The following is a 12,164-nucleotide window of genomic DNA, read 5'->3' on the forward strand; positions in this document are numbered from 1 at the left end:
CCATCCCATTCATAAACCAGCAATGTAGTGACAATTAGTATCAAAACATTACCCTCTTGTGCGTATTTTATTATTTCAATGTTTTAATTCAATAGACACATTTGACTGATTAACATAGCAAAATTATTAAGTCCAAATAAACCTAAGAGCCTGGTATCACACTTGAAACAGTGAGCCTGTTAGCGACCTTGTTTACCGTTAGTATCAACTACAACAGCAGCAGATGGTTAAGGTGCAGAGGGTATTTCAAACGTAATTAAATTAACTGTTACCGTCTTAGGTAGTTAGCGTAAACTGCTGATTACTAACCTATTCCGGGAGCCACGTAAATGAAGTAGAGACAAGTGGTGGACATGGAGAAGATGAATATGAAGGCCAAAAATGATCGGTTGGACATTCGCAGCAGCCGCCTCCAGTTCACCATTTTAGCTTATGCCCGCTTCTCTCTTCGCCGATAAGAATCCCATAAAAATACTTTTTGAAGTTAAATGTTCCTCCAGTTGGTAGATGTCAATGCACAGGTGTGGCCAGAGGAAAAAACTGCACTATCAAAAACTACAGGTGCAGTGCGGAAAAGGCTAACGCTAGCAGTGCTAGCTGGCCTGCTCTCACCTGCCAAGAAATTTCGAGATGGTAAAAGCAGGCCTGTAACGTTACTATCAGGCTACTGTGAGCTTCCAGCTGTACCAGCAGCCGGGCATTGTGAAAGAGTTCCACGACCGACTTAGTGGCAGCAGTAGTTAAGGGATTTCATGGTACTGGCCCATAGTTAGAGTGTCGCCAGCGAGAACTTTTATCGCTAGCAGCTGAAGATGGTCATTGAGGGGGGCAGGACCGCTCTGCCTTCTCCATCAGTCTGCTCTCAGCCGGTGCAACGTTTTCCACACAGTCGGCACCCTGTTTCATCAAATCAAGCTGATAAGCCTATTCATTCCACAAACTGTCGACACTGTGATCTCGCACGGCTGGGGCATTCAACACTACTAAGTGCAGAATGATTTGAAAAATAAACTCACGAAAACAGAAAAGTAATACTTCCGATTCATTTTCTGCTGGCACTGCACTGTTTCCGGGGGGTGTGCTCCTCCACATTTCCATGAAAACCAATGAGCGTGACGTGTCTGTGTCGGTTCTCAATCATCCAGGCCATAAGAATAAGAAATAATAAGAATAACTATTGATCTCAGAGGGAAAAATCATATATCTGCTAACTGTATGAGAACTGAAAAGCCTGATGGCTGTGGGGGCGAATCATTTTCTGTATTTCTCCGTTTGACAACAAAAAGACGGGCGACTTCCAGTATTGATTTGGGTTTTTTTTTCGTCTATGAAGATGTTATAAATTGGGTTATTGGAGTTGTTCAGGATGGCATCAACTGTCTAGTTTGTTATCTAGGTGTAAACGTAGATATTTATACTTGTTACTGCTCAGAACTTTCCTATCATTTCCTTCGTCTTAGAGGTGTTCAAAATAATAGCAGTTTTTGTGACTCCAGTCACTGGAAGCTTTTACAAGATCCCTGTATTTAGATTCTGTCTATTCCTGATGCATGCCACTAATGGCAGCATCATCTGAGTATTTCTGGATGTGGCAGGAGTGTGCTGTATAAAATGTGAAAAAGAAATAGACCTGGAACGGTCCCCTGTGGCGCTCCCATACTGCTTATTAACATTCCAGAAACAAAGTTCCCCAGTCTCACAAACTGTGGCCTTTCTGTCAGGTAGTCTGTGACTTAGAAAACAAAGGAAGAATCTGTTCCCATCTCTGTGAGCTCGTCTTTGAGTATATTTGGTTGAATAGTATTGAAAGCGTTTGAAAAATGAACTCTCATAAAAGTGCCAGATTCCTCCAGATGAGCTAGGACATGATGAAGCATGTAGAGGACAGCATCATTCACTTCAATGTGTTGTTTGTATGCAGATTGCAGGGGAAGTCTGGTTTTTACCTCGAGTTTCAGTTGGTGTCATAATCAGCTGCTTTAAGGTTTTCCTGACTACTGGTCTGCAGTCGTTCAGTTCAGCTGGAGACTTTTTGTACCGGCACAATACAGGATGTTCTCCACAGTGCTGGCCAGAGTACAGACATTCTGTACTTAAGTAGAGGTACAGATACTACTGTTAAACAATACTCCAGTAAAAGTAACAAAGTATTTGTTACCGTACTTAAGTAGAATTTTCAGGTATCTTTACTTTACTTGAGTTTTTCTGACAGCTTTTACTTTTCTCTCTACATTTCTAAACAAATAGCTGTACTTTCTACTGCTTTAAAAGAGGCTCATTATTTTTGGTTTAAGGGATATGGGAGAAGTCATTATTTCACGTCACTGCGGGCCTTCAAAAATCAAACTGATTTAAGCCTGAACAGTAACACGTGAAAGTCAATCCTGTTCGTGTATTAATCACCAGGGGACGTCGCATAAAAAGAGATCAAAGACGCACAGTCATGTGCTATAGTCAGGGGTTAAAGAGGGTGTTTGTGTTGTGTTTTCTTTTTTCTTGCACAGCACCAGAATGATTGCAGACAGAGAGGACAGGAGTGAAAGAAGAGAGGTTAGATTTAATGGTAAGGACTGCTCAGTGATGCTTGATAAACTGCATATGTTAAGCTTGCATGTAAAGCCATCAATTTAACCATGTACTGGATCTGTATATGGTGTGTTTTGATAAATTATGTATTTTTATGCTGTAAACAATTTTGCAAATCAAACTAAGCTATACCAGCTTTGTGTTATTCAAAAATATATGCAGTCCTGTGGTGAATTCACGGTAATGCTGTTTGTTTGACTGGTGCTCAGTGGCTGTGGTCCTCGTGGTCAGATTTAGGTTACATCAAGTGTAGCAGAAAAAAGGGGAGGGGGTAACCTGATCACAGCCTGTACACTAAGAAAATCTGCTGAAGCTCTTATAAGAAATTATTGGAGTTGTGATTCTTTTCCTTCTTTTGAACTACTACACAGATCTTAGGGTTCCCCTACCTGCTGAATTCCACTGTAGCCCTTGACTGTACTCATTTTACTTTTAAGGTGTGGATGCAAAGTCACCCTATACAATGTAGACAGCAGAAAATTTTTATTTTTTAAAATTCCCTTTCACTGCTTGTGTGCTACATTACAGATTCAAGCTGAGTACAGTCCTTAGAGTTAGAATTTAGATTTGAATAACATTTGTAGTATCATGTTCTATCTAATATTGTTTTATTATTATATTAACATAGCACAAAGTTAAATTTTTACAGAGATGTTTAGTAGAATTGTCCTTCAAGAAGCTACTTTTTACTTTCTTACTGTGAGTACATTTCAGAGCCTGTGCTTTTCACTTTTTTTGAGCAAAGAAGTTGCTTCAACTTTTTACTGGAGTATTTTTTTAAAACAGCTATCAGTACTTCTACTTAAAGAAAGTCTGGGGCGATCGTGGATCAAGAGTTGGCAGTTCGTCTTGTCAATTGGAAGGTTGCCGGTTCGAGCACCGGCTCAGACAGTCTCGGTCGTTGTGTCCTTGGGCAAGACACTTTACCTGTTGCTTACTGGTGGTGGTCAGAGGGCCTGGTGGCGCCAGTGCCTGGCAGCCTCGCCTCTGTCAGTGCGCCCCAGGGCAGCTGTGGCTGCCACCAGTGTGTGAATGGGTGGATGACTGAATGTGGTGTAAAGTGCTTTGGGGTCCATAGGGACTAAGTAAAGCGCTATACAAATACAGGCCGTTGACCATTTTTTGCCACCTCCGTCATGTACAGAGTGAATTGACTATTGGCTACTTTGTTGTGCTTTTTTTAAGTAGTATTCAGGAATAATTCTCCAGACTTCTTGAAGGTTATTGAAAATCTGACCTTTGGAGGCTGACCACCTTTTGTTCTGTGTATTGTCAAGATGATCCCACACTGCTTTAATAATGAAGATGTCAGAGCTGTGGAAGTCCAGTCCATTAGTAATACTGTGCCTCTGTGTGATGTGTTTTACTGCATTAGTGGTGGGCTTGAGAATCTGAAGTTCCTCCAGATTCCCTGAATCTTTTAATTACGTTATGCACCGTTGAAGGTGAAATATCCAAATCTCTTCCTTCTTTCTTTGAGGAACATTGTTTTTACACATTTCAATAATTTTCTTCACGTATTTGTTGGCGATCCTCGGTCCATCTTTGCTCCTAAAGGGCTAGATGTTTCTTGAATGCTACTTTTGTACCAAATCATAGTTACAATCACCTGTTAACATCACCTGTTTCAAATCACATTATTATTTAACCAATTTACCTGATTACTAGTTGTAAATTGCTCCCGTCCCAACCTTTTTTTGGAATGTGTTACAGGTCTGAATGACAGGAAAGGATGAACATTTACAAATGAAGTTGACCAGGCAAAACTTTTTAAAGAAAAATTTGTGTTTACCATACTGTTCCAACGTTTTCTGATATTTAGTTTTTTTTTTTTTCTGTGCTGCATAATTCCATGTATCTTGCTTCACATCTTTGTCTTCAATATGTATCTACTATGTAGAAAGCAGTAAAAATAAAGGTCAGCTGTTTAAGGTTTGTATGGTGGAATAGTTTGCACTATTGTAATATTGTAATGCAGGTTTCCTTTGCATAAATCTTCCACTGCACCAAGGGCGTAGATTTGGTTTTGGCATTGGTGGGGACGGATGATTCAACCACCGAACCCTGCCCTGTTTCTTTTTTTTTTTTTTTTTTCCTTTTCGTCTTTGCTTCTTGATTTAATAAATAAAAATTAAAAAAAGGAGAAATATACTTGCCTACATATGCTATTCTACGTGCTTTTAAACCATTTAAAATTACAATTCATAGTTTTATATGTGAATTATATAATGTTAAGTTACTATTAAACAAATGACTAAGTATTTTATACTTTAGTTTACTTCAACCATATTTCATATAAATCAGATATCATACAAAAATAAAAATAGCTTAAAATACAGTCATGGCAATAAAAGAATATGACTTTAAGGACTTAACAACATTACTTCAGTTATATTACACCAACATCTCTGATACATTAGCACTAAGGGAACACTGAATGACCTGGTGGTTTTTGTCCATAAAACTACTCATCTAAAATTACCACAAAGTAAAAGATCTCTTAGCAAAATTATGCAACATTTTAGGCACACTATTGCCCCTATCAAGTCAGTGAGCTGGGGTGTTTTACTCTAAACATGAACTACTGTTACAGCAACAGACATGGACTACTGGTGTCCCACACAACAACTCAATGTCCACTATGTGAAGGAGCCAAACACATGCCTGCTCCTCTCATTAACTGAGAAACTGCTGGCATATTTGTTTTACATCTATACTGTCCAGTCTCTCCTGGTGGACATGGCAACAGGTTATTCATGGTTACATACAATTTTAGACTGATGTGGGCCAAAGCCTAAAACGATGCGCCGGGAGTTTGCTGTTCTCCCCGGTTCAGATATTTGAAGTTTGCACAGCTACATTCTCGCCTGAAAATTTTTTAAAAGTTTATTTTGCAACCCAGAAAGAGTAGGGGAGACCGGGGATAGTTGTAACATTTTTGACATTTCTGTCTGTAAATTGAAGCTCTTTTAAGGTAGTGGATTCAAAATGTAATGCAAAGTATTTACATGTCTCTGCTATTAAATAGTGCAGCTATTTTCTCTGCAGCACAATTACCCATTGCATGGTATGGTCTCAAACACAAAGAGTGAAATGTTACAATTAACCCCATAGTCTGGGTTAGTTGTAACACATCCTGGGGTAAAATGTAACACAATGAAATAAGGGTACTAACAAAACATTAACATGTAATCTTTGTTTATTCAACACATGAATGCACTTACATCCATTTATGTAGCTATGTGTGTGTGTGACAGAATGCAGAAATCTAGCTTTTGAACATATTCCAACCCCCCCAAAAAAACATATTATGGAATTTTCTGCAACTGAATATTTCATTAATTTTGGTTGGTCTTCCTTGAGTTTGGCCTCATTGGCTCAGTGGGCATTATAACCTACAACTCTTGCACCAATTTTGAACATAACAATGAAGCTGAAAAAATGTAGTTGTTCACCAGCATCGCAATTCCATTACTTTTTATCATGGCTTACCTTGGTGTGGTTTGCAAAGTGCTTCAGAAAGATGAGGGAATCTGTTTCTTGCACCCATCCTGACTTATTTCCACTACCAGTACTTCCTACTGGTCCATCTCTGACACAGTGGTCTGCATAATGTATGTGTGGGAACACAAACAGTGGAGGAATTGTGTTTCCAATGGCATTAACCGCATATACAAATGCGACCAGTGAACCTCTCTCTGCTGATGTCGTTGCCCCAACTTGTTTAATATAAGTTAAAGTAATAGTGTGGCAAGTTGTAACATCTGCATTATTGTTACAACTAACCCAGACTGTTGCTGTTACAACTGACCCAGACTCCTATAGCCATGAACTAGCTAACATTACAGCCAACGGCTAAAACATTAGCACTAAAGACTTACACAGAATATATCCCCATAGACATACAAATAACATAATTTAAGTTTGATGAGTTTAACTGCAAAGCAGATAATGCTATCACAAATTGAAATAAAGTAGAAAAACTTACTTTTTGGCATACAAATTACTTTTTTTCATGTTAAATTGTCTGTGTTTGACAAAATGTGCTGATTTTTCACGTGTGATAGCAGAACTGAATTGGGCATGCACAGGATGAGTCACATCATTTGAAACTTAGCCCTGATTGGAGAAATTGGAAGTGTTACAACTGACCCACGTTACAACTATCCCCGGTCTCCCCTAATAAGAGGGGCACTGAAATTCGGGATTGTCCGAGAAAAAACGGGAGGGTTGGCATGTATTGCCTTGCATTGCCTGTAACGTTATTATGATGTACAGGTTTTATGAGTGAACTTTACGGTGGCCCCTAGAGACAAAGCACGTACAAACTCCAAAACACATGCAAATTCCAAAACACATGCAAACTCCAAAACACTTGCAAACTAAAGAACACATGCAAACTCCAAAACACGTACAAACTCCAAAACACTTGCAAAATCCAAAACACTTGCAAAATCCAAAACACTTGCAAACTAAAAAACACATGCAAATTCCAAAACACGTACAAACTCCAAAACACGTACAAACTCCAAAACACTTGCAAAATCCAAAACACGTACAAACTCCAAAACACTTGCAAAATCCAAAACACGTACAAACTCCAAAACACGTACAAACTCCAAAACACTTGCAAAATCCAAAACACGTACAAATTCCAAAACACTTGCAAACTCAAAAACACATGCAAATTCCAAAACACAACGGAAGTGCTCCAGGACGCTAGGGGCAGTGTTGAGCTCGATTTGCAAAATAAACGGCAAGTTTGTCTGTATGGGACGGTCTAGTCTCCGTCGCGCTTCCCAGGTTGCCTAGCAACCGTGATACTAACCGCTGGAAACGTGTCATACAACTTGGTTTGACAGAAATGAAGGAGAACATATTTTGTTCATTTGTTTGTTTGTTTCTACATGAGCTTTGTGTGATTTGATAAGTATCTGAGGCTGAGACCACAGGACAGTAAAACATGATTTTTGGGCTTCATTTCTGTACTGAACAGTCATTTCAAGATTAATTAGTAAATAAGAATTAGCTGATGTTGTTCATGAGACTAAAGTCATATCACTTTGGTAATGTAAATATAATATGGCCAATATTCTAGTTATTATATTAATCATTATTAGCTATTACAGCAGTGAACATGAACTCTGTGTCAAATACTGAGCTTCAGTACAGATTCAAGTTGCAGTTATTTATATGTCTTATCACCTTAAATCTTCACTCAAAGACAAGTATCTTTGACAGTGCATATATAGGTGTATCATATATAAGAGACAAATGTTGTTCCTTCATGCTGGCATTACTAAATTTGGCTCATTGCTTACATATATTTATAAAAAGAAAATGTACAAGCTGTGATAACTGTTTCTGATAAAATGAAGAGTAGACTGATATATGAAATATTCCTTTATTGGGTGAGAAAATCAGACCATTTCATAACTGCTTTAAGTCATACAGAATAGATATCAGAGCTTTAAACAGGCTGACGTCTGCTAAATGGGTCAAACTGGGCAGAAAGTCTACAAACACATAACATCCTTACAGAATATGATGTAACACTATAGATCAACTTACCTCAGAATATATAAAGCATATAAACAATTACAGCAATATGATGCAACAAACACAGCAGTGCTACTAATCCAAAATACTCAAAGCTTCATAGAACTGAAACAAACATTTGTTTTTAGCTCCATTCTGCTGCTGATACATACTTTAGGTTTCTGAATATTACACTTGTTGCTGCCTTTCATAGTGTGTAACTTTAAGGCCCTGAGTACTTTCTCCCACACTGAAAACACTGGAATGATAATATTATTTGAACATTACCTAATAAGACTGATTCAGGACAGACAATTAGTTATTTTAAACTTTTCTAGCAGTTCTTCACAAACAGGGAACAGTCTGTCTATTCTCTCCATCTGTCAGCTGCTGCTGGCTCTTCCTCCTCCTCTTCCTCACACACTGCTGAGTTTGTCCTGGTGGATCATCAGGGGTGCAAAGCCTCACAGATGATGTGCAGCAGTGGGTCCCTCAGTCTGTCCTCACTCTGGACACTTGCAGTTGTCACACATGGAAATCAAATGTGTGATAAGCTGCAGGATTCAAACACAAGTGTAACTTATTAACACATGTTCATATTTTTATTACACAATTAGAGAGAAAGAAACAGAGAGAGAGTGCAGGACAGACAGACAGGTGACAGTCTCAGGTGTATACACTGCTACAAAACAGCACAAAAGAAGGAGGATTTAGTGTTTGTGTTATTACGAAACAAGAGGAGTTCCCAGATGGTTCAGTGAACACATGTGTGACTCCTGTGATTAAAGCATCTTTCTTTCAGCTTAACGAGTGAACCGTCAGCTCGTTCAAACACACGTTAAAGTCCGTTTGGCTCGACACCACCGAACAGAGGCAGCAATATAACATAGCTAACATTAACAGTGCAGTGAATCTTCCTTGTGCTGTGATATTCAGGACTGCAAACCGAGCAGCATCACTGACTTTCAGCTTGTTGTGTTTGTGGATATATGACTGACTTTAATTATCCACAAAATCATCACAATCTCTGTAAGATTAAGATCGACTATATATATATTTTTTTAAGTAAAGGCTTTAAAACCAAGTTAATTCTGAAAGTACAGACATGACTAATGTCACATAACTTTCCCGACATGTGGCCAACAATAATGGTTTAATGTTCTTCATTAAAAAAATATTTGCGCATAAATAAGTGACATAATATTCAGTACTTACTTCTGAAAGTTTACACTTCCTCCGCTCCGCTTCCACCGTTTTTTTTTCGGCAAAATTATCCACACCACCACCGCACTATGAAATCTGGGACATGTTGGGCCATGAAGGCTACACCGACCCATCCTTAAAATTCAGGGAAATTATGGACGCATTTGAGGGCCGCATTTCGAGCAGCCTTTGAATTGGGAAAGCCTTCTCTTGTCGCTGTGACGTAATCGGCCTTAAAATGCGGCCTTTAAGGCTGCAAACCCCAAATCCGGTCATTGGTACTTCCTGGCTTGTGTAGTTACTAGGTAACAAAAGCTCAACACTGCCCCTAGCGTCCTGGAGCACTTCCGTTGTGTTTTGGAATTTGCATGTGTTTTTGAGTTTGCAAGTGTTTTGGATTTTGCAAGTGTTTTGGAATTTGTACGTGTTTTGGAATTTGTACGTGTTTTGGAATTTGTACGTGTTTTGGAATTTGTACGTGTTTTGGAATTTGTACGTTTTTTAGTTTGCAAGTGTTTTGGAATTTGCAAGTGTTTTGGAGTTTGCAAGTGTTTTGGAGTTTGCAAGTGTTTTGGAGTTTGCAAGTGTTTTGGAGTTTGCAAGTGTTTTGGAGTTTGCAAGTGTTTTGGAGTTTGCAAGTGTTTTGGAGTTTGCAAGTGTTTTGGAGTTTGTACGTGCTTTGTCTCTAGGGGCCACCGTAGAACTTGACTTTAAGTGACTTACAGGTTTCTTTGAAAAATACTTTCTTATATCCAGGTTCTTTTTGCTGCCATCCTCCTCTCCTGCTCGCAGCGCAGGATTGCCGCTGCTAAAACTAAACAGAGCTCCCTGAAAGGCACAGCCAATCACATTGGCCATATTTGTCACATGATATAGGACTCCAGTAGAGAACGTAATTTAACTCTTTCTGCACCGCTGGGTGAATGAGACGTTTACTCGAAGAGATCAAATTATTGGTGGGGACATGTCCCTTCCGTCCATGCCAAATCTACGCCCTTGCACTGCACCCAAGTCTTAATCAGAATAATATGTGCACACTGCTCTACAATTCCTATCAAAGTCAAAGTCAAAGTCAGCTTTATTTGTCGATTCTTCCACATGTACAGGACATACGGAGAATAGAAATTGCGTTACTCTTCAATCCCTAGATAAATAGCAAATGAACATTTAAATATATTTAAATATAAAAGTGATTAAAAAATGCAAGTAAAATAATTAAAAAGTAAAAATTTAAATAAATACAATTTTACATATAACAAGAAAGCTATATAATATACAATATAATGGGTAAGTGACATTGAGTGTAAACCAGGCAGAGTAGTGCAAATAGGCAAATAGTGCAAATGGAGATTTAGTAGTGTGCGGTAAGAGAAAGTGTAACAACAAAGTCTTATGAGGTAATGGCAGTCCAATGCTCCACAAAGTGACTGGTAACTGGTGCAGGCCAGTGAGTGAGTCAGAGAGTGTGTGTGTTTGTGTGTGTGTGACAGAGTTCAGTGAGACCGTGGAGGAGAGAGGGGAGAGGGGGCAGAATCGGGAGGGAGTTAAGCTTCCTGACAGCCTGATGGATGAAGCTGTCCTTCAGCCTGCTGGTCCTGGCCCGGAGACTCCGCAGTCTCCTCCCTGACGGCAGCAGCTTGAAGAAGCTTTGCATTGGGTGCGTGGGATCAGCCGCTATGCAAAGGGCTTTTTTAGTGAGACGGGTGCTGTAAATGTCCTGGAGGGAGGGGAGAGAGACACCAATGATCCTCTCTGCAGCTCTCACTATGCGTTGGAGGGTTCTATGACAGGACGCATTGCAGGCTCCAAACCACACAGTGATGCAGCTCGACAGGATGCTCTCGATGGTGCCTCTGTAGAAAGTGTACATGATGGGGGCTGGTGCTCCTGCTCTTCTTAGTTTGCGGAGAAAGAAGAGACGCTGCTGTGATTTCTTGGCCAGTGCTGTGGTGTTGTACGTCCAGGAGAGATCCTCTGTGATGTGCACACCCAAGAACTTGGTGTTGCTCACTCTCTCCACAGACGCTCCGTCAATGGTCAGAGGAGCATGTTGGGTGTGCATTCTCCTGAAGTCCACAACAATCTCCTTCGTCTTCTCCACATTCAGAGAGAGATTGTTGTCAGCACACCACGTGGCCAGGCGTCTCACCTCACTTCTGTAGTCGGTCTCATCCCTGTTGCTAATGAGACCCACCACCGTTGTGTCGTCCGCAAACTTGATGAAGAGGTTGGAGCTGTATGATGGAGTGCAGTGCAGTCATTTCTTATATCAAAAGCATATTTATTTTTCTTCAGCGTCCTCTCATTTATTAGAATTGCCACACTGTTTTCAGAGAGAAATGCGTGAAACCTGCTCTAACACTTTGTTTTTCAGTCACTATGTTCTGCTCTTGGCATAATGGTTGTTTTTACTGATGTGAACTGGCTGAATCTTTGTATATGAATTCAAATGTATTATTAGTGGCGACATTGCAGTAATTTCCCTAAATTAGTCCATCTCATAGAATATAAGTAAAATACAACTTATTTTCTTATATTTTACTGCACTGATCCAGTGTAACCCAGTAACCTCCTGCCTGTTTAAGTAAAAAGTTAGAAGCACCCAGTGTAAAGCCAAAAGTTACCTTGGATCAGACTAAATTCTGGTTGGCAGTATAAGCTTCAGGTACTTCTATCAGAAGTCATATCATCAATAAACACTCATTAAAAAGCTGTTAGCCATGACTGATCAATGTCATCAAACAAAGTGATTAACATGAACAAACAACTCTACGCACACAAGACTTGTGAAAGACTGATATAAACCGCACTGATGACAGATAACAAAAGCTTAGAGG

At 39.5% G+C, this 12,164-nt stretch overlaps 1 protein-coding gene across 3 annotated transcripts in view; it reads right to left on the reverse strand.

The window, feature by feature from the left end:
• b4galt6 (UDP-Gal:betaGlcNAc beta 1,4- galactosyltransferase, polypeptide 6) overlaps window positions 1-1,076 on the reverse strand; it is a 28,247-nt gene extending 27,171 nt beyond the window's left edge. The window contains exon 1 of one of the 3 annotated variants that reach the window (XM_086268759.1): window positions 310-1,076. In XM_086268759.1, the coding sequence (XP_086124885.1) occupies window positions 310-424 (115 nt within the window). In that variant the 5' untranslated portion in view covers window positions 425-1,076. The remainder of the gene's footprint in view (window positions 1-309) is intronic. The other 2 variants (XM_086268757.1, XM_086268758.1) reach the window with 2 other exon arrangements.
• Window positions 1,077-12,164: the final 11,088 nt, after the last annotated feature.

This window comes from Aulonocara sp. 'chitande type north' Nkhata Bay, linkage group LG17, assembly GCF_057382095.1.
Source record: "Aulonocara sp. 'chitande type north' Nkhata Bay isolate Kocher_YH1m ecotype deep benthic linkage group LG17, A_spYH_male_GT1.1, whole genome shotgun sequence".
NCBI classification, from domain to species: Eukaryota; Metazoa; Chordata; class Actinopteri; order Cichliformes; family Cichlidae; genus Aulonocara; species Aulonocara sp. 'chitande type north' Nkhata Bay.